The 18072-nt window shown below is 52.1% G+C and overlaps 5 protein-coding genes across 5 annotated transcripts; 3 read left to right on the top strand and 2 right to left on the bottom strand.

Annotated features, from left to right (window-relative positions):
- Positions 1-376: 376 nt before the first annotated feature.
- TrAFT101_001538 (uncharacterized protein) lies at positions 377-1007 on the top strand (the record flags this gene model as incomplete). The annotated part of the gene is made up of 3 exons (XM_066126357.1): positions 377-758; positions 819-927; positions 986-1007. The coding sequence occupies 3 exons, from the start codon at positions 377-379 to the stop codon at positions 1005-1007; spliced, it is 513 nt and encodes a 170-aa protein (XP_065982458.1).
- A 406-nt stretch (positions 1008-1413) lies between these two features.
- TrAFT101_001537 (uncharacterized protein) lies at positions 1414-4375 on the top strand. Its single transcript, XM_024899578.2, has 2 exons — positions 1414-3418; positions 3509-4375. Exons 1-2 carry the CDS (start codon positions 1730-1732, stop codon positions 3602-3604), a joined length of 1785 nt encoding a protein of 594 aa, XP_024762644.1. The 5' UTR covers positions 1414-1729; the 3' UTR covers positions 3605-4375.
- Positions 4376-4404: 29 nt separating this feature from the next.
- Positions 4405-7294, bottom strand: TrAFT101_001536 (uncharacterized protein). The gene is made up of 6 exons (XM_024910544.2): positions 7030-7294; positions 6944-6963; positions 6750-6850; positions 6450-6674; positions 5768-6376; positions 4405-5700 (listed from the first exon to the last, which is right to left on the bottom strand). The coding sequence occupies exons 1-6, from the start codon at positions 7097-7099 to the stop codon at positions 4728-4730; spliced, it is 1998 nt and encodes a 665-aa protein (XP_024762643.1). The 5' UTR covers positions 7100-7294; the 3' UTR covers positions 4405-4727.
- A 2310-nt stretch (positions 7295-9604) lies between these two features.
- On the top strand, positions 9605-13530 carry TrAFT101_001535 (uncharacterized protein). Its single transcript, XM_024909577.2, has 5 exons — positions 9605-9757; positions 9861-10321; positions 10439-10946; positions 11009-11753; positions 11823-13530. Exons 2-5 carry the CDS (start codon positions 10151-10153, stop codon positions 13147-13149), a joined length of 2751 nt encoding a protein of 916 aa, XP_024762642.1. The 5' UTR covers positions 9605-9757; positions 9861-10150; the 3' UTR covers positions 13150-13530.
- Positions 13385-17713, bottom strand: TrAFT101_001534 (uncharacterized protein). The gene is made up of 3 exons (XM_066126356.1): positions 15986-17713; positions 14568-15927; positions 13385-14339 (listed from the first exon to the last, which is right to left on the bottom strand). The coding sequence occupies exons 1-3, from the start codon at positions 16079-16081 to the stop codon at positions 13975-13977; spliced, it is 1821 nt and encodes a 606-aa protein (XP_065982457.1). The 5' UTR covers positions 16082-17713; the 3' UTR covers positions 13385-13974.
- Between the last annotated feature and the right edge of the window lie 359 nt (positions 17714-18072).

Raw genomic sequence — 18072 nt, 5'->3', positions numbered from 1 at the left:
TATAATCAATTCATGACTTCCATTATAGGATTGAGGACCTATTTGAAGCGAGTCAACTGCCTCTATGCGACATATCTTGCATGGCGGTCAAGGCAGATAAAGAGCCTGACCTTCCTTGCCAACCAGCTTTCTCTCTCCGTGCCTTCTCTCTTATAGGCCTCATCAGATTGGTAGTTCTTTATGTCTCTATATATAATATCAGTGTCTTCCAATTCTTCTTCTCCTCCTTTTCTCTTCCTCGCACAAGCTTCTCCTCAGTTCCGTCAAGGCCACTCTTCTTTTTCTCCTCGCAGTCTCATTGCTTCCTGGACTCACAGCTGTCTGTTTCCTATTCATCTCAAGGTCCTATCTCTCACGAGTGAATACCAAAGATACAATGCATCTTCTCCGTATTCTCCAGTGGATGATCCCCATCATCAGTCTGTGTCTGGCTCAATCGGATGACCGAGCCCTTGCCCTTTCATTGATCAACCAGGCTCGCCAGGCTCACGGAGTTCAGCCGCTCACATGGAACGCCAACTTGGCATCTTATGCTCAGTATTGGGCAAACATAATGGCCAGTGGCCAACAGCCCTTTTCGCATGCCCAAGGTCCTTACCGCCCTCAGCAGGGAGAAACGCTCTTTGAATACCAATCTACTCAATGTGATTCGGCCTATGATAATCCTCTGCAGACCGCCGCACGAACCTGGCTTGCACAGGCCACGCTATACAACGGGATGCCCATCACCGATGGACATGAGCCGTGGTTGCACTGGTGTATGTATTCATTCATGCTACTTCACAACTCGGATCAGTCGGTGCTGACTCGTCTTCCAGCCCAGTGTATGTGGTCCACCAGTACACAAATAGGCTGCGCTCGAGCCTACAGCATCTCGGACCCGTACAAAACCTACGATGTGTGCCGATTCTTTCCGGAAGGAAACATGTAAGCATCTCATAGTTGTTTATTGTTTGGAGACTGTATGCTGACCACCTGTGATCAGAGTTGGCCAGCGGCCCTATTAGATGCTTGTGGTCGCGAGTAGGGAATAGAGCACTGCGGGCATTTTTGATGGGCGAGGATCTCGCCGTGATTTGACCTCTTGTTTGGAATTGGCCATTTATGATGCAAAGGCCAAGCTATTTTGGTAGCGACGGAAGGGGTTTCCTAGCTAGAGGAGTCAAATACAATACATGTAAAGATTGTAGTTGAAGCAATGGACCTTGTAAATTCCACTCTGGCGTCAGGAATGCAAGGGGATTTCAGCGAATCTCTCTTCTCTGACCTCGACTACAGGGTAGCTGCTTACCGGTAAGACGCACAGAGCGCCTAGCGCCCACGCTGGGTATCCGACCCGCTTTCTTACCTAAGCAGATCACCTAGATCTGTGCAGGGCTAGGCAAATTTTGGGGAAAGACAAACGACGCGATTGAGCAAACCATCATCGACAAGTCGCGACATTCCCAACACCTCGTCCCTCGAACTCTGCGCTGCTGCCGTACAGCCTTTTTCTGCTCCTTCTCTGGCCGTGCGAGCCATCGAAGAATCCAGTCTCTCGTCGTACAGCTGCTGTTGCCATAGAGACCTCCATCGTCGGGTGATTGCCAGCGTACGGACTGCAGGAACCCTCGCAGGCTCTGTCAGCCGCGGCTTTCTACAAGGCGCGGGGATTCCCCAACTTTGCGCTCGCGTTTGCTCCCTTGCGCCAGCATGAGATAACCTGCGAACGCCCCTCAAGAACTACAAAATGGAGCGATCAAAACCCCAGGCTTTCCTGTCGTCGTATGCGCCGCGCCTGCGCACCTACAACAACTCTCTCTTGACTCCCGTCCTACCGAGTGCGCCATCAGGGCCCGTTTCGCGGACGACAAAGCGAGGCACCACCATCATAAATTACGCCGAGGATGGCTTCGATGACCTGGACGACGATAGCGACGATCCCAGGCGTCGTCCCACGGGCCTGCGGAGCTTGCGCAAAGAGGACTCGGCCAGCAGGCTGGACATGGCCGACAAGGTGGGAAAGGAAATCAAGGAACCAGTCGATGTCCAGGGTATCTGGCGGGACTGGATGGGGAAGAGCCGGTCCGTCAGGAGTGACCAGCAGAATGCCGCCCAAGCACATCTCCCTTTGACTCTGATACCCATACGAATCGACCTGGACATCCCGTCCTTCATCCCACCTGCGCCGTTTCCAGCTCCGAACCCCAACTCAGTCGACATCTCTCTACCACAATACCGGCCGCAGGAAATGACTGTCCCTTACAAACTACGCGACATCTTCTGCTGGAATCTTCATGAGACACTCATCACGACGGATCAGTTTGCACAGACACTTGCGCAGGATCTCGATCTGCCCAACAGACACGCCGTAGTTGCGGAGATTAGCAAGCAGATTCGAACACAGCTGGAAGAATATGCCGGCGTTGCTCTTCACCCGCTCTTCCACTCCGAGCCATCACTTCCAGCACCGGTACCACCAGCCCAGGGAGTAGCGCCAATTGCAGGAGTAAACGGAACAGGGAGTGGAACACCAAGACCAAGCATCTTCAAATCCCGAGACGACTCTCCGGCTTCCTTTGCGAGGGGTGTGTCACGTCCTGACACTCCTGTACAGACGGGAGGTCAAGCAACGCCGCAGCCACCAGCATCACAAGCACCCGAGGTCACTGCTGAGGCAACGCCCATCTTGCCTGATTCTGACGAGTACAACCCCGATGATACTTATCGATGCATCATCAACCTGAGTCTAAACCTTTCATCCATGTTATACACAGACAAGTTTGAGTGGTCACTTCTTCACCCTCCAGGGACCGCAGAAGCTTTCGCCAAGGCAACATGTGCCGATTTGGGATTGGCAGGCGAATGGGTTCCGGCAATGACACATGCCATCTACGAGGCAGTGCTTCGTCTAAAGAAGGAGGCCTGCGAGGCTGGCGGCCTTGTTGGAGGATGGGGTGGAGCTCAGCAGGAGTTACCAAACGATGCTGCGCACGGCCAGGAGGCTGGCTGGAGATACGACCCGGACCACCTGGCTGATGACTGGGAGCCCAAGGTCGAATTCCTCAGCAAGGAGGAGATGGAGAAGCGAGAAGGTGACCGTGAAAGACAGATCCGGCGACTGCGGCGTGAAACGGCGCGATTCAGCTCTACGACTGGCATGCTGGGTGGCACTCCGTTCGGTCTTGGTGCAAGTGTCGAGGTGGAGGAAGAGAGAATGGGCAGAGGTGAGCGCTCCAAGAAGAAGCGGCGTTTCCGAAGTCTGAGTCCTCTCGCTCGTGGCGGAACACCGCTTGGACGAGTGACGCCAGATGTCGGTGGATATGGGGGAGGAGTAGGAGCCTTGACCGATATGGAGCGAATCTCATGGCGATGTTCGCACTGCCGTACGTGGGGTACGAGCGTCTGGGCAGTCCGAGACGGCCCTGCTGGACCCAAGGTAAGCGATTTGTTCCCATCTTTTATTTCATAGCAGATTTTGCTGGCTGCCGAAAAGCATTATGAAGTCTAACATGAAGTCTTTTCTAAGTCCCTTTGCGCCAACTGCGGCTACTTTTACGAACGAGATCGCAGGTTGCCGCGCCAGACTAAAAATCTGCACCTGCAAGACATTCGAGCGGTCTAGGAACCCACTGATGAGCCCTGTCACGACAAAGAAAAAGAAGGTGAAAGGAAGAAGGAAAAATGCCCGACCTCGCCCCAGGATCATAAGGCGGTCCCGCAGAACGAACAACAGCAACGTCAAGAATCCCCTGCCTCTAATCCCCCTCATACCCGACGCTCTCGCCGCCAGCGCTGGAGACAGCAACTCTTGGGGCATCACCAGCCTGCTGCTGCTAATGCTGCTGCTTCCTCCATGGTTCCTGTATGCCCACGACTTGTGCCTTCTTTGCCTGCTAGGCCTTGGCTGACTACGACGGTGCCTACGCAGGGGAGTGAAAGAGTAGCGAAGATGCATGCGAGGAACGCCTGGGGAATGAATTTGCATGGATAAAACTCCTTGCCTCCCCTCCTTTTTTTTTATCCCCCCAATAATCTGAGGGATACAAATAAATATAAAAAGGGCGTGTGTTGGGGGAGAAAAAAGCCTGGTGGTTCAGAGACCTTTATAATAACTATGAATTCTTTTTTTCCTCCCCTGCCTTTTTCCAACTCCTTTCCCACTTGTCAAACTCTGTTTTTAAAGAAACATCATCAATTTTAATTTTTTTCTTCTCTTCTTCAAAGACTTCTACTGGGCGTCACGGTTACATATTAATCATATGGAGGGGGTAAAGAAAAGGGAGAAATCCTGGGCTTTGTTTTTTTCTACCCTTTTGTTGTTGTTTTTGCCTGGAAGGGGGTATTAAATACGTTTAGGTAAGGTTAGGAATCTATTAATGCCTTTCCCGAAATTAAAAAAAAAAAAAAAAAAAAAAAAAAAAGAACAAAAGTAAATTATATACATATGTTTTTCCTGTGACAGACCAAGGTGGCCAGCAAAAGAGAATTGTTATAGCAAATCAGTGACATTTGTTGGCCTTGGAAATAACCCTCGCTCTATCCGATCCAGCCAAGCCATCGGCGTCCAAAGAAAGTCTTGCCCTCGGGGCGGGTATAATGATACAGAGATATTTTGTCTTTCTTACATATTGCCCTGCTCACATCCAATATCCTAATAATACTGCTCGTACATTAACCGCCATTGGATTCTTCAACACAAAAACGCAGCAAAACAAAAGGTGTCTGCTTCCAAAGTTTGCCTCTGCTTATTGCTGATGAGCACGGTTGTGCATCATCTGCGAGACGTCAACTCCCACCCAACGAATCTCTCTAGGTTGTGGCGGGGTGCGTGCGATAGCTGGTCCCCGAGGCGAAGTAGTAGCTGAAGGAGAGCTGCCGGGATACGTAGGCTGTTCCATCTTGATGCTCTGCACCTTCTTACGTTCCCTTAGACGCCCAATAGTATCTGCTAGTGTTCGCTCCAAGCTCTGCTTCAGCATGGCCGAGTCCTCCCACCGCCGACCGTATACCTCCAGAGTCTGAGGAATGCTCTCTAGACAGCGTATACTCCTACTGATATTATCCTCGCCGGATCTTCCATTTCGTAGCTGAGGTCGTGGGATCGGCGGCGCTGGTGGGGCACCGGGGCGAGAGATGGGTATTTGCATCTGTGCACCGGAAAGAAGCATATCCTCAGAGTCCGTCAGTACGGCAAGGAACTGGTTTGCCATGAAATACACTTTCAGAGCATCGTGGTAGTTATAGAATGCGCCGTTAAGCCCGGCGGAGGCAATTTCCTGCATAGTGAGGAGGTACGCCAGAGAGTGCTCGAATATGAGGATACGGTGGTAGTCGGTAATCTGAGGGGCCCTTGCTGAAGGCGCGATGCAGTAGACATAACTGTATCTCAATTCCTGCTCGAACATTTGCCGTATTCCAGAAGGAAGATTGCTTGGTAGTGATTCACCCCATTCTCGCATGTCCAGGCATATCTGCCACACAAAGGATGATGGGTCTGGCAGCGGAGCCGAGTATGATTGATATAACTCTTGGTACCAATAAGACTGCGCTCTCCTGAGCTGGAAAAGAAGTAGACCGGAATCTACAGATTGCGAGCCTAGGATCGAGGAATTCTCGAGATCTTTGCCTTTGCGATCAAGGTCGGCGGCATTTGGGAACGCGACATGGATCGCATCATCAGTGAAGGAAAACGATCGAGCGTGAACCATGCTTATCGATCTAGATGCCAGCGTTAGAGAAATAGCAATGACGAAAAGAGGGGTTCGTTATTCGTTGGAAAACCAACCGGTCAAGAGCATATGCGCAATAGAAAATCTTGCGGCGCATATCCAAGGTGGCTCGATCTACAACTGAAGACAAAGGGGGATCCTGATGGAATCCAAGATCAACGATAGCGCGTGTGGTGAAGCCTATGAGAAGCCAGCTGTCGAAGTGGTTGGGATCTAGGATGGCGTATTGTGTAAGGAGGAGCAAGGACTGAATCTGGGTGGCATATCCAGGTGCCAACGCGATGTCCGCATAATCCAACGCCTTGGATACAAACTGAACACCGAGATTATAGTACTCATCGTTGGCGTTTTGGCTCTGCATGGTAGATCCAATGGCCAGTATCAAGTACAGTAGCCAATGGTCGGATGCGCTGATAACGCGCTCAGCTTGTTGGTTGTAGATGTCATTCAAGACGTTCAAAGCCACGGTTTCTGAAAAGCACGGAAAGAGGGGGTACATGTTTTTCATAAAGTGATGGAAGATTTCAGTTGCATATTGCTTCTGTGGCAACGAAGACTCGGTTGAGACCGGGACAGCATCCTTGGTTGCGGCGGCCAAGACGAGACGCGCAAAGGTCATGTTGATCATGGATGGCTCGAAATCTCGAGTTGTTGCGTTGACCGATCTGTTGTTCGATGTAACTTGTCAGACGCTGTGAAACCAAGAAAGTGGAGAAGGAGGTGGGAGCTCTCTCATACAAGAAACCGAAATCGGATATCAAAGAGTTGACATCTGAGTTTTCGCGAGTCCTGGCGGCTTTGCGGTGAATGGCTGCTCGAATGGACGCCAGGGAATCTTTTCTGTCTACATGGGCGACGGCCAATGAGTCGGACTCATGGAGAGCTACAGAAGCTTTTCGAGACTTGGCATATGCTATGCGCCTCTCCAGCTTCTCTATGCGAAGCTCCAGAGCGGCGACATAGCTGGTGGGCGCGCGCGGGGGTTAGTAATCGAGGGACGTCCAAGACGGGCTCTGGGAACGATGTGTGAAGACGCACCTTCGCTCCTTGCCTCGCGCAAACTGGTCGTTTGCCGCAGAGCAGGCATTCTCACGCCCGGCCTTTTCACAGGCCGTGCAAGCAGGGAGCTTTCCATCGCACTGTTGACAACCGTCAGATGGAATTCCAACCAGGGATCAAAAGCGGCTCTGTCTCTGCACTGGAAGAGGAAGCGCCGCCGCTTGTCCACTCACTTTAACCTTTGCTGCTCGACCTGGCAAGAAAGCGTTAGATCTACCGGCGAAGTCCGTGCAAGCGCGCTGGAGGGACGGTCACTCACATCTTGAGCAGGCTGACACCGGCCTCGACACTCGCAAGAGGGGAGTATGTGAGAAGCTACTGCGGGGCATTGCTAGGGCGAATCTGGAGGGACCCGAGTTGGCCGTCGAGAAGCTGAAGGCTGAGATGGAGGGCCGCGAGGAACCGTGGGAGATTGTTTTTTTGGCGATTGCTCACAGGTGCGGGCGTCGCAGCAGAGACACTTGGCGACAGAAAAGGCTGCTGACTAGGCCGACGGAGGTTGCTCGAGTCTCAGCGATGCATGTTGCAATAGCTGAGTGCAGTCGGGTAGCGGAATCTGTGCTGGCGGCAGAGGACCATCCGTCTGGCCGGGGGGTTAGCGTTAGCGTTCGCTTAGCTGCCTAGAGCTGTAGCCAGCGCCTCCACATGCTCTGTAGACTGTAGACCGCGCTGGACGGGCGGCGGCTGGGGGCGGCTGGGGGCTGCTGCAGTCACTACATGTGCATACCTACCTGAACCTGTGATATCTGGCATAAAAGACACGGGTGGCCGTCCTTTAGTTCGACTTGACTCATGATAGATGATGCATTGCAAATCCACCGTGGAAGGATGCCATCGTGGATGTTGCAGGAGACCAATATTTGCTCTCTGCTTCAAATTCCGTGCTAATAGGATTCAAGAGACAATGGACGGACGCGGGTGTGTCAGTCGAAACCGCCACGTATTGGACGGGCAGCGGCTAGGGGTTTAGGCTTATCAACAGCTGGACCCTCGAATCCCGTACCGCTATCTACCGCTATAAATGAGGGTACGAGAATATGCCCGTGTGTGGGTGCCTTGGTAGGTGCATGTAGTCTTACTATACCTTAGTACTAAGGTATCGAGATACTTGCATACTAATTTAGTCTACAAAAGATGGGCGAAGAATTGGAAATTGCCATCGACCGCAACATGATGATGCAATCTTTCCTTTTGAGTGCTCGGTAGCTGACCTGTGTTGCCTTTTGTGAATTTACCTTTATAAGCCTATTGCGTGTACATACTGTATGATATTGATTGGTAAAGCTTCCGAGTGCCTACTAGGCAATGTCTGCCAACTGCTCATTACATGCTTTATACTAGACCCGGCATAGCGATGATTGGCCATCAGCCCTGCTGCCTCGGCCATGTGTCAGATTTATCTGATGCCGTTCCGTTGGAGTAGCAGGTGCTTATCCGTACATAGTATGCCATGGGTATAGTCCTAAACAAGTAGAGTATGCTTGACTAGTATCGGACAGCTCGCATGCATGTCCTGGTAGCGCACATTTGTGCTCCAATCTTGGCAATTGACAGTGGCAAGCATCTACAAATTGGGTTGGACGATGGAGTATTACTGCTTTATTCGGCATATGGCTCTGACTCGCCTGCGGTACGGGTAAACTGAAGATTACTAGAGCACGCCACCTGCGTCGATGCTGTCCATGATATAAGACAGAATCTACCCAAGCTCTTCTATATATACTAGTACCTGTAACATTTATATAGAGATATAGCACACATGGCAAGACACAGGGTAGAATTCGCCTAAATTGGAGACGCAATTGTGGCCATTCCCGTCCTTACACCGACCGGAATGAGGTTCATGATAGAAAAAGTCAAAGGTTGCAGGAGGAGTCGAGGAAACCTTAGATAGGTGCCTACCTCGCACGAAGCGGTATTAACAGTCACTCGAAGGAGCGCTATTCATGGACAAGCTGCTGCTAAGGGGGATTTGGATTGTTTCTAGTGCAGTGACTGGCCGCATCTGCAGGAGACAAGCACACAGACCCTTCAGACGTCATGTCGTCCGGTCTCATCACCCCCCCAGTCTGTGATATCGATCTATCGAATTCTGGATCCGCATCACACCGCCGCGAGTGAAGGATTGAAAACGAGCCACTAAAGACGGTTTGTGACACCTGAAACATTTTTTAAAGTACGGAGTACACATACATATGCATGTTTGCATGCAGAGGAAGGTCGCAGCGGCATCAGACGCATTGCTCGGGGCTCGGGGCGCGAGACAAAGTCACCTGCTATCTGGCCATACGAGCCGCCCCGCGCGGCTGAGTTAGAGCTGTACGCAGACCGACTGAAAAGCGGGGGACAATGGGCCAGTCATGATCCTTGAAGATTCCCCCTCCGTAAGCCCGCTGCTGGCCTTGTGCCCCCCACTTCTGGTACAGCCTCCTCCGTGTGTTGGCTGCACCACCACCGAGTTGATACCGCTAGCAGCAGCGGTACCTTTCTAGCAGCGCGCTGTCCGGCACGATCCGGTATCAATCAGTACTGCATCACGCAGCGCAGTACTACAGAATACTCTCGGTCTACCAAGCCTCGCGCGTAGAGCATCTGGTCTGGAGTCACCGGCGGAAAACCCCACTTGCCTGATTCCACTGAGTGCACTCCGTTCTGAGGTCGAGGAAGGAGCTCCTTGGCCGGCACTGCAGGAACTGGCTTCGTACAGGGCTCGCGCTTAATTGGCTCGGCCCAGCAGCTGGCGCGATTAGTCATCCGTCTTCTGTATTCACTTGCAAGGCGTCAAATACAGCTGCGCTGGCACTAGCGGCTGAAGTTGCTTCGCTGTCGCGAGCTGGCCTTCGCACCGAATTTAGCATCTGAACTTGCGCTGCCCAAGCAGTTCCAGCTCTTCTCCGCGCGTGTTTCATGTTCTGCTTCTGCGTCGCGCGCCCAGCCCCAAAAGCGCTGAGATAGCCGTCGAGCTGACTCTCATCTGCCGAGACCCCGTATGTACCTCTGGCCGCCTCATCTTCCTCTGCCCCGCGATCCAGCCATGGCAGTCTGGCCTAGCTTTGGACCATGCTGATGCTTATTGCGCCGCTGCCTTAGAACCACACCCGCCGTTCTTGTCCTTCTTGCCATGAAGCGTGCGCATCTGCCAACTGATTAACATCGCGTTGCCATCTTCCTTCTCGCCGTCTACCGTTCGGCGTCCGCAGCATCCCCAATTGATTTGATCGAGGGGTCGTCCAAAGCCAAACCAGCGTCGCAACAGCCAGCCAAATACCAAACACAGTACGAGGTTCCGGGAATCCTGCCAAGTTTCATGAAAGGCTGTGACGATTTAAGATATCTGAAGTTACGAAGAAGCTGGAGGAGTGCCGGCGACATCATATTCCATGGACGCCGCCCATATTTTCCGGCAAGGTCTGGGGACCGTTGCTCCCCGTATGAACCACGCCTATGCGCAGCCGCGAAACTTGGTGCAAAGTCCAGATGACTTTTTTGACGGTGATACCTCGAGCCACCGAGTTGCTCACACCCTGACAGCATGCTGTCGTTGTCGTCAGGTATGATATGATAGCTGCCCCGCCCCTGAGAAACATCGGATTCCATATGCACTGCGTTTGCTGCGCATCGCATTATGATTTGAAGGTGTAAGTGTAAGTGCTGATGGTGCATGGTAGCGAAAAACGAGGTGTGATCCCACGCTTCCTCGCTGCCTCCCCTGCGAGAGATCAGGGTCTGTATGCGAATATCTCGATACCGCCAAGGCGCGCAAGATCAATCGCCGTTATGTGATTACGCTGCAAGATAAGGTCAAAGCCCTCGAAGCTGAGCTTGCCCAGTATACCGACGAAGACGGTGATCATCCCCCAACAAATGAAGAATTGGTTCGTCCAGGAGGCATGATTCGTTTGAGCGGTAACGACGAGACACCTCGCTATCTGGGGCCATCCAGTGGTATTGCCATGACAAGATTACTCATGGCTGAAGCCAAGAGGTTTACGGATTCCAACAAAATTTCCGATCTCATTCCGGAGGTTCGCGCAAGAAGCCAAGCTCGCATGCAATCTATCCAGATAACTAGCAACAACAAAAGAAAAAGCTATCCCATGATCAGTGAATTTCCAGCCGAAAGTCTTCCTGCTCGTCATGTGGCCGACAGGCTGGTAGAGATCTTCTATAAGAAAGGTATGCTTGCAATTTTCATTCCTTGTCCTGCTGCCAAATACGCCTAAAGCTGACATTCCTAGCTCAAATCCATTGGCCTGTGCTTCATGAGACAGTTTTCAAAGCAGACGTTGACGCAGTTTATAATGGCGATACAGATCCGTACAAAAACTTTCTTGTTCGCATGGTTATTGCCATTAGCTTGCAAAAGCTGGACACGCAATATGCCGGATTGGGCGACTCATACTACATGGCCGCGATGAAATATGTTGAGGAAATTATTCGTCCCAAAGACCTCAAAACGCTACAATGCCTCGTTCTCATCGGACAATACTCACTACTCACCCCGACGCGAACGCCAGTGTATTATGTTATTGGACTCGCTACCAGAATATGCCAACAAGAAGGGCTAACGGACGAGAAAACGCTTACTACTACGGGTTACAATTTGGATCCGCAAACAATCGACTTGCGCCGGAGGCTGGTATGGGTAATTATGGCCATGGAACATGGCCTTTCGTATTATCTAGGCCGGCCCAGTGCATTTGCCATCAACAGTGATCGCTTGAATGTTGCATTTTTTAGCGCAGCCGATGATGCGAATATTACGCCTCAAGGAATTCTAGATGGCCCTCTTAATACACGCAAGCTCGCAACGATACACTTCTACAAGATGTGGAGCTTACAAACGGAGATCAAGAGGACCCTTTATGAACGGAAACGGCCGGAACCTAGAAACGACGATCATCCATGGTTTCAAAACATAGAAAAGGCTCTGAGGGATTGGGTGGACTCGACGCCAGAAGATCCTCCGTTTGCCAAACCTTGGTAAGTCAATTCACTTTCAGCAAATACCACTTCAAGATGTAATTTGAATGTCCTAACTGGTAATGGCAGGATCTCTGGACATTACCACCAATTGAGGGCATTATTGTATAGACCCTCTCCCCAGATTCCGCAGCCATCGGCTGGTGCAGCCCAAATTTGCTTCGAGTCCTCTGCCACCACGATTGACCTTTCCCACAAGCAGTTTGGAAGCGATCCTGCAGATATGACCTGGGTGTTCCTCCTTTCACTAAATTGGTCCCTTAGCACACTTCTATGGACGATATCGTATCCCGAAGTTCGACGCAACCATCCAAGAGAAGAAGTCGAAGAGCTGGTGAACAAGGCGTTAGAATCTTTGGACCGATGCGCAGAGCGTTGGCCAGGGACCACGGTCACGTCTCAACTCTACACTATATTTGCCAAGGCGTGTATGCAGAGCTACGACGTTCAAGTGAAGCTTGAAAAGGAACAGTTTTCTTTTAGCAGTCCACCGGCGACAAGCGAGTCCCAGTCTTCACCTGAAAGCTACTCTCATTCAAATGCTACCACCCCTCGACCACTCCCCTATCTCAACCCTCCTCAGTTCGGCTTTGTTTTTGACTCGTCCCCTGAGTCAATGAACAACTACGTGTTCGACCCCAATTACCCTCCTCCACAGCCTACTTTCCGTTCAAACTCCATCTTCTGCAATCCTGCCACGGATAATGGCAGCCGACGCTTCTCCTACTTCCCGCCTGATGTCACCCATATGGGAGAGGCTGGTTTAGAAGACCCTTCGTCCCATCCGGTCCAGGTACCGGACCATATACCCCACCATTTGCAATCGCCGCCCGAAATATTTCTGCAGGGCAATGTACCGACTTCGAGACCGGGCTTATCGTCATCGGCAGTGGCGATGAAGCAAACGCCGAATGCTACCCCAATTACACCGTCACCGCTTTCGGAGCAGACCAATATGTCGCCACCTCATAAACGCGTTGTTGCACCACACGTGACGCAGGCCCAACCAACATATGCAGCCGCGCGAATGGGGCAACCTGTTCACCAGCGACCGCTACCACCGGCACCCACATCCGTATCGGACTGGTTCTCGCCCCCTTCACAGTTCATGTCGCCATACAACTTTGTAACGTCTGGCAGTGGATATTTTAATGAAGCCATGGCTGGTATGAGCGGATTTGGTGGCGGCTCACCGGGACCTGGTGGCTTGGGCCTCCACAACATCACCGCGCAGCTCGAGGCAGGTGGTATGCAGTTTGGCTATTCGCCTGGTAGACAAGGCAGTCTATCACAGTCACAGCAGCTAGAGCTCATGGAAGATTTGGAGACGGACGGCCTTAGCGCCATGGATGCGTACCTGCAAGACACCCCGATGAGCGGGAGAGGATGGTACTGAGATGTGACTTGTGTATTTTTCATTTCCTGCTGTGGTTTTTATTTCTCTTCTTATTTCTCTTTGCTTCGCCTCACCACCATTGACATTGCTATCATTACCGGAATCAACCGGATACGACTACTTAGACGAATTTCTAGCAAGGGAGTACTGCGTTTTGTGTCAGCCATTTATGTGTGCCGAGGAGTGCTGGAAATTTTCAGATATATTGAGAGATTTAAGAAGGAATTAGGATAGGGGAATGTATAAACAACCTTTATTGCGATCTTCATTATCATTGTTTGCTATTGACCAACCTCTACAATAGGATAGTACCCAGCTGCTTTCTCCTAAACAATCTAGAGCCCTAGTCACATGCATCATATAAATTTTGACTTGTGCCAGTTAAGCAATTGATTTTAAAACGAGTGGCCAGAGCGTATCTTCCATTAAGTAAATAAAAATTCAATAACATTTCCGTCGTTCCATCCCAGTTTTAAAAGAGATCCCGCCAAATCCCCCCCTCCCTTTGCCAGCGAATGTATGATGTCCAAGAGCGAATAATTTCTCTTGGATTATACATTATAAACAGTTCCCTCTCTTTTTTTTTTTATCATTAATTTTCTATCCCTGTCCGTTCACAACACATTCTACCAAAAGAATGGGTAGCGAAATAGACTTGAAAAGCCTAAGAGGGCCAAAAAGGTAATAAAGGATGGGGTATAAATATGCGTAAAGGAGAGTTCATAATAGTAAATAAGTACCAAGTTTCATATGGTCATAATGATGTTTGCCCAAGAGAAGGGCCAACAAAAAGGTAAAGTTGGAAAAAAAAAGGAGTCTTTACATCTAGAAGACCAAGAGACCCAAAAGGACCACAATGAGGAGACCAAAGTTTTCACTTGGTCGAGAGAGATTATTCGAAAGAGGCGGGGGCAGGCTGTTTGTTGGCGACGACGGGTTGGTTCCTGTTCCTGACGCGCCACCTCCATTGCCACCGTTACCGGGATTGCCATTGCCAGGGCTACCGCCACCAACAGTAGGCGATCCGGTAGGCCCAACACCACCTGGGTTTCTTCCTCCACCGCCGCCGTTGCTGTTTGTTCCGGTTGGTTCAGCGCCGCCGCCGGGGTTTCCAGAGTTGCCTGGGTTGGTTGTGCTTGCTCTCTCCAATTGACCGGGAGAAGAAAAGTCTGAGCTGGGAGGTGTGACGCCTGTCGATCGGTTAGTGCCGGTCTTGGTAGGAGCTCCTGTCACAGCACCAGTGCCTGTGTTGGCACCAGTTCCTGTCTCGGAACCGGTGCCTGTCCCAGCAGCACTTCCCGTTGGGGAACCAGCACCCGTTCCAGCAGGGGTTCCGGTTGAAGAACCTGTGCCAGTCGGAGAACCAGAGCCGGGAGGAGAGCCGGCACCAGAACCGGTGCCAGTCGGGGAATTAGTACCTGTTGAGGGGGGTGCGGTGCCAGTCTCCCCTGGGGAAGATGAGGAGACTGATGACCCCGGAACAGATGCACCAGATGAGGCCGACGCAGATGCCGATGTGGGCGCCGACGTTGGCCTCGATTCACTGCTTGCACTAGTGGATCCCGTACCTATTTCAGAAGAGCTTCCTGGGCCCCCAGCAGTAGTGGAAGACCCTGACGATCCCGCACTAGAAGAGGGCGGTGTTGAAGCTGAGGACGGAGGAGTAGACGATGCTTGCTGCGAAGAGGAGCTAGTCGATGAGGAAGTTGGTGGTGGCGGCGGCGTCGATGAAGAAGTCGGTGGTGGTGGCGGCTTCGTCGACGATGATGTTGGCGGCGGCGGTGGTGTAGAGGTCGTAGAGGAGCTGCTTGTAGGAGGCGGGGTGGACTGCTTAGTGCTGGAAGTCGTCGACTGTATGGAGCTCGAAGTTGTAGAGTCGATGAGCGAGGTTGGGCTTGTAGGGATTTGAGAGGTCGATCCCAGTGTATTCGACCCTGTCACTTGGGACTCGGGAGCCGAGGATGTGGGCGGCGGCGTAGTTCCCGTTGTATTGCAGAAGAAGATCGTGTCTACAAACGGTTCGCCCAATGCTGCTGCTATCGCAGCCAGGTCGGATACGTCGATGTTATCATCCTTGGCAATGCAGTTAACGCAGCCGTTGAAGTCCTTCTCGAAAGCCGAATCCGCCTCGCAAAATTCCGGCTTCTTGCCAAACTGTGTTATGAGTAATAACGCATCCTGGCAAGGGCCCATGCAATCTTGTGGCAAGTCCAGGGCTGCACGCTTTGCACCATAATTGGCCTTGCGACGGGCTTGCTGCTTGAACGGGCTGGAAGCACGCTTTCCATATGATGGCGGATTTGTTGGCACCGACCCGTAGGCCTGTGCCTGTGACCCCCAGTTGCCAGTCGTGTAAGTGCTGGTGCTACCACTCTGAATCTTCTTGACAACGTTGTATTCGAAAATATCGTAAGTCAAGCCAAAGATATGTGGGTCCAAGTAGAAGTAGCCGTCTTGATGTGGGATATAGCCCGTCTTTCCTTCGGGCCAATTTGCAAGCAGCGGCGGCGGAGCTACCATGCAGTCCTCTGGATGGCATCGAAAACTAGCATCCGGAAGGCCTGGCCAGAAGTTGCACCCTGCTGGCTTCTTGGGGTTGCAAACATAGCCAGGCTGGCAGCCATAGATGAGATCTGACTCCAAGTCCACTGCTCCATAGATTCCCGTTGGCTGTGGGCAGAGAGTGACCGTGAACGGAGGCGGCTCAACGATTGTTGTGGGCGCCGCTGCCACATTTCTCTGCTTTAACGCAACAGTCGGCGTCGGCAAAAGCTCGTCCTGTGAGCGCTGAGCATTAGTATAAAGCAGAAGACGACATTGGTTGTGCTATACGGACCGCTTCTTTATTAGCAAAGGCTTTGGCGTCAGGTCGGGCCGCCGAAGTGACAGCGCCGGCAATTATGCCAATCGATATAGAGGTAAGCGAACGCATCCTCGAGCTAGGCTATTCTAGCACAACAGACAGGAAACGAGTGCGCCCGTTGGCTATATTTAAACGATGGAAGGCAGCCAAGTGGCTGGAGATGCGCCGAAGCCAGCAGATGGGCCTGGGCAGAGGAGGGGCAAAAGAGCGATTGAAAAACAAACGGCTACCAAGGACGGGACACAAGTTGTGGTGGTGAAGGGGGAGAAAGATGAGCTGTCTTTATTTACCGGCTGCTCTTTATGGAGATACAACATAGATATGGCGCCTACTGTGCTTCTAACCGGCGTTGGTGCAATCCCCCCTGGTCAACGGGATCCTGGCTAAGCTACCCAGGTAGACAGACCACAGACCAGACCAGACCAACGTGGCGTGGGCTTGCGTATGTACTACTTCGTAAGCCTCACCTCGCTTCACCTGGGCTCAAATTGACCGCCTGTCAAGAGCAAGGCTGACTTGCTTGTACTACAAGCGTGGACTAGCAGCAGTAGGCCAGTGAAAGATCTCCATCGGATAGTAGGCCTAAGTCCCTAGAAAGGCGAGCTACCAGACCCTGTACACAGAAACGACAATCAATGCCTATCATGGCCATTGTTGGGAAAGCGGAATTGGAGACAACACATGCAGGTAGAGAGGTGTGTTTGGTGTGCTCGTTCGGTGGCTCCACGCAAAAGGCCCATGTTCATGCCTGGCCGGGAGATCGGATAAGAGAGAACAAAAACCAAGCAAACCACTCGGTATCCTCTTGTAAAGCAGCACAAGGCCGTAAGGCCTAGTGCCGGCAGGCTGGACCCCAGAAGCTGATTTCGTGGCGCAAGGCGGCAAGGATGTCGCCAGCAATAGGTCCAGCGATAGGCCAAGCCGAGAGGCGAGTGCCTGGAGGAATCCACGAATCCGCTCTCTAGCTGGAGACGGGCCACACCCAGCAACCCCATCTTGACAGCTGATTGATAGAAAATTTCCTCTCAAGCAGCCATAATTCTTGCTAACTGCAAAGAGACAACTTATGCGAGCGACAAGTCCCCGACAGCCAGACACAAAGTAGTATAGCACAGTAAGTAAAGCTGTGGCAATGTATCCCTCCAAGAGCCTCCAAGCCTTGGCGCGCGAATGGAAGGGAGCCATATCATTTCTCAATGTCGCAACGGGCAAGGATTGCCGCACCTGGTGCCCTCGCCCGGGGAAATCAATGGCCGGCCTGACGCGGAGCAGGTTCCAATACGAAGTACGAAGCATTCATCGGCGAGCACTCTGGCACCAACAGCATGGTGTACGCGGCACTAACACAGATTCCAGACACGGCCAGATGTGATGGTCTTCTCCATGCTCTCCACGACCATGCAGTCCAGCCCAGCATCTGGTGATTGATCCTTCGATCTCATCTCTCCCGGCAGAAGTTCTTATCTAGCTCCAACAAGAGGCAACGGCTGCCGGGTTTGTGCTGCTCCGTCGTAGCACTGCATGGAGTCGTACTGGAAATGGGAAGAGGTCGGAAAGGCCCGAGACAAACTGGAAGTCGTGCGAGGGCTGGCCAACGACAGGTCTCAACCACCAAGAGTGACAAGACTGCATGTGCGGGGCGCGCTAGGCCGCTGAACTGTGCCATTGGCGAGATGCGGGCGTCCGACTTGGAGGAGCGAGAAAAATTCTGCTGCTGGAGGCTCTTTTGGTCCGCGGCTGGAGTTGTCTTGAGATGCATTGAAGAGGTGAGGTTTGGACAGGGTTTATTAGCCGATGAACGAGGCTACGGCCGTGTCTGCTCCATAGCGCTGGAAGCTTTCCAGAGGTCGGTAGCCTTAGTGGCTGTTTGGAGCTCTGCTGCCACTGGCTAGCCGGGGAGCTGCCCCAAAGCGGTAGCCACAAGTCCTGTGCCAACCCCTCAGCAATCTATTTTGGGCGCGGCGATTGGCGGGTGGCCCCTCTCCAGGCGTTCTTGGCGGCCACTGGGCTGCTTGAGCCGTCGCTCAATTGAGGCTCAGTGTCACGTAAAAAGACAACCT

This window comes from Trichoderma asperellum, chromosome 1 (genome assembly GCF_020647865.1).
Source record: "Trichoderma asperellum chromosome 1, complete sequence".
NCBI classification, from domain to species: domain Eukaryota; kingdom Fungi; phylum Ascomycota; class Sordariomycetes; order Hypocreales; family Hypocreaceae; genus Trichoderma; species Trichoderma asperellum.
Note: the sequence above shows the minus strand (reverse complement) of the source record. Positions and strands in the feature narration are given on the sequence as shown.

Bases quoted from the DNA above. Each gene is read 5' to 3' on its own strand.
- TrAFT101_001534 (XM_066126356.1), bottom strand. From the start codon at position 16,081: ATGCGTTCGCTTACCTCTATATCGATTGGCATAATTGCCGGCGCTGTC. The intron at 15,928-15,985 runs GTCCGTATAGCA...CAGCGCTCACAG, and splicing joins CCTTTGCTAATAAAGAAGCG to GACGAGCTTTTGCCGACGCC. The intron at 14,340-14,567 runs GTACTAATTCCC...ACCGATCGACAG, and splicing joins CACCGCACCCCCCTCAACAG to GCGTCACACCTCCCAGCTCA.
- TrAFT101_001537 (XM_024899578.2), top strand. From the start codon at position 1,730: ATGGAGCGATCAAAACCCCAGGCTTTCCTGTCGTCGTATGCGCCGCGC. The intron at 3,419-3,508 runs GTAAGCGATTTG...GTCTTTTCTAAG, and splicing joins ACGGCCCTGCTGGACCCAAG to TCCCTTTGCGCCAACTGCGG.
- TrAFT101_001535 (XM_024909577.2), top strand. From the start codon at position 10,151: ATGGACGCCGCCCATATTTTCCGGCAAGGTCTGGGGACCGTTGCTCCC. The intron at 10,322-10,438 runs GTATGATATGAT...GGTGCATGGTAG, and splicing joins CATGCTGTCGTTGTCGTCAG to CGAAAAACGAGGTGTGATCC. The intron at 11,754-11,822 runs GTAAGTCAATTC...TGGTAATGGCAG, and splicing joins CCTCCGTTTGCCAAACCTTG to GATCTCTGGACATTACCACC.
- TrAFT101_001536 (XM_024910544.2), bottom strand. From the start codon at position 7,099: ATGCCCCGCAGTAGCTTCTCACATACTCCCCTCTTGCGAGTGTCGAGG. The intron at 6,851-6,943 runs GTGAGTGGACAA...GGTTGTCAACAG, and splicing joins GTCGAGCAGCAAAGGTTAAA to TGCGATGGAAAGCTCCCTGC. The intron at 6,675-6,749 runs GTGCGTCTTCAC...CGCGCCCACCAG, and splicing joins GCGCGAGGCAAGGAGCGAAG to CTATGTCGCCGCTCTGGAGC.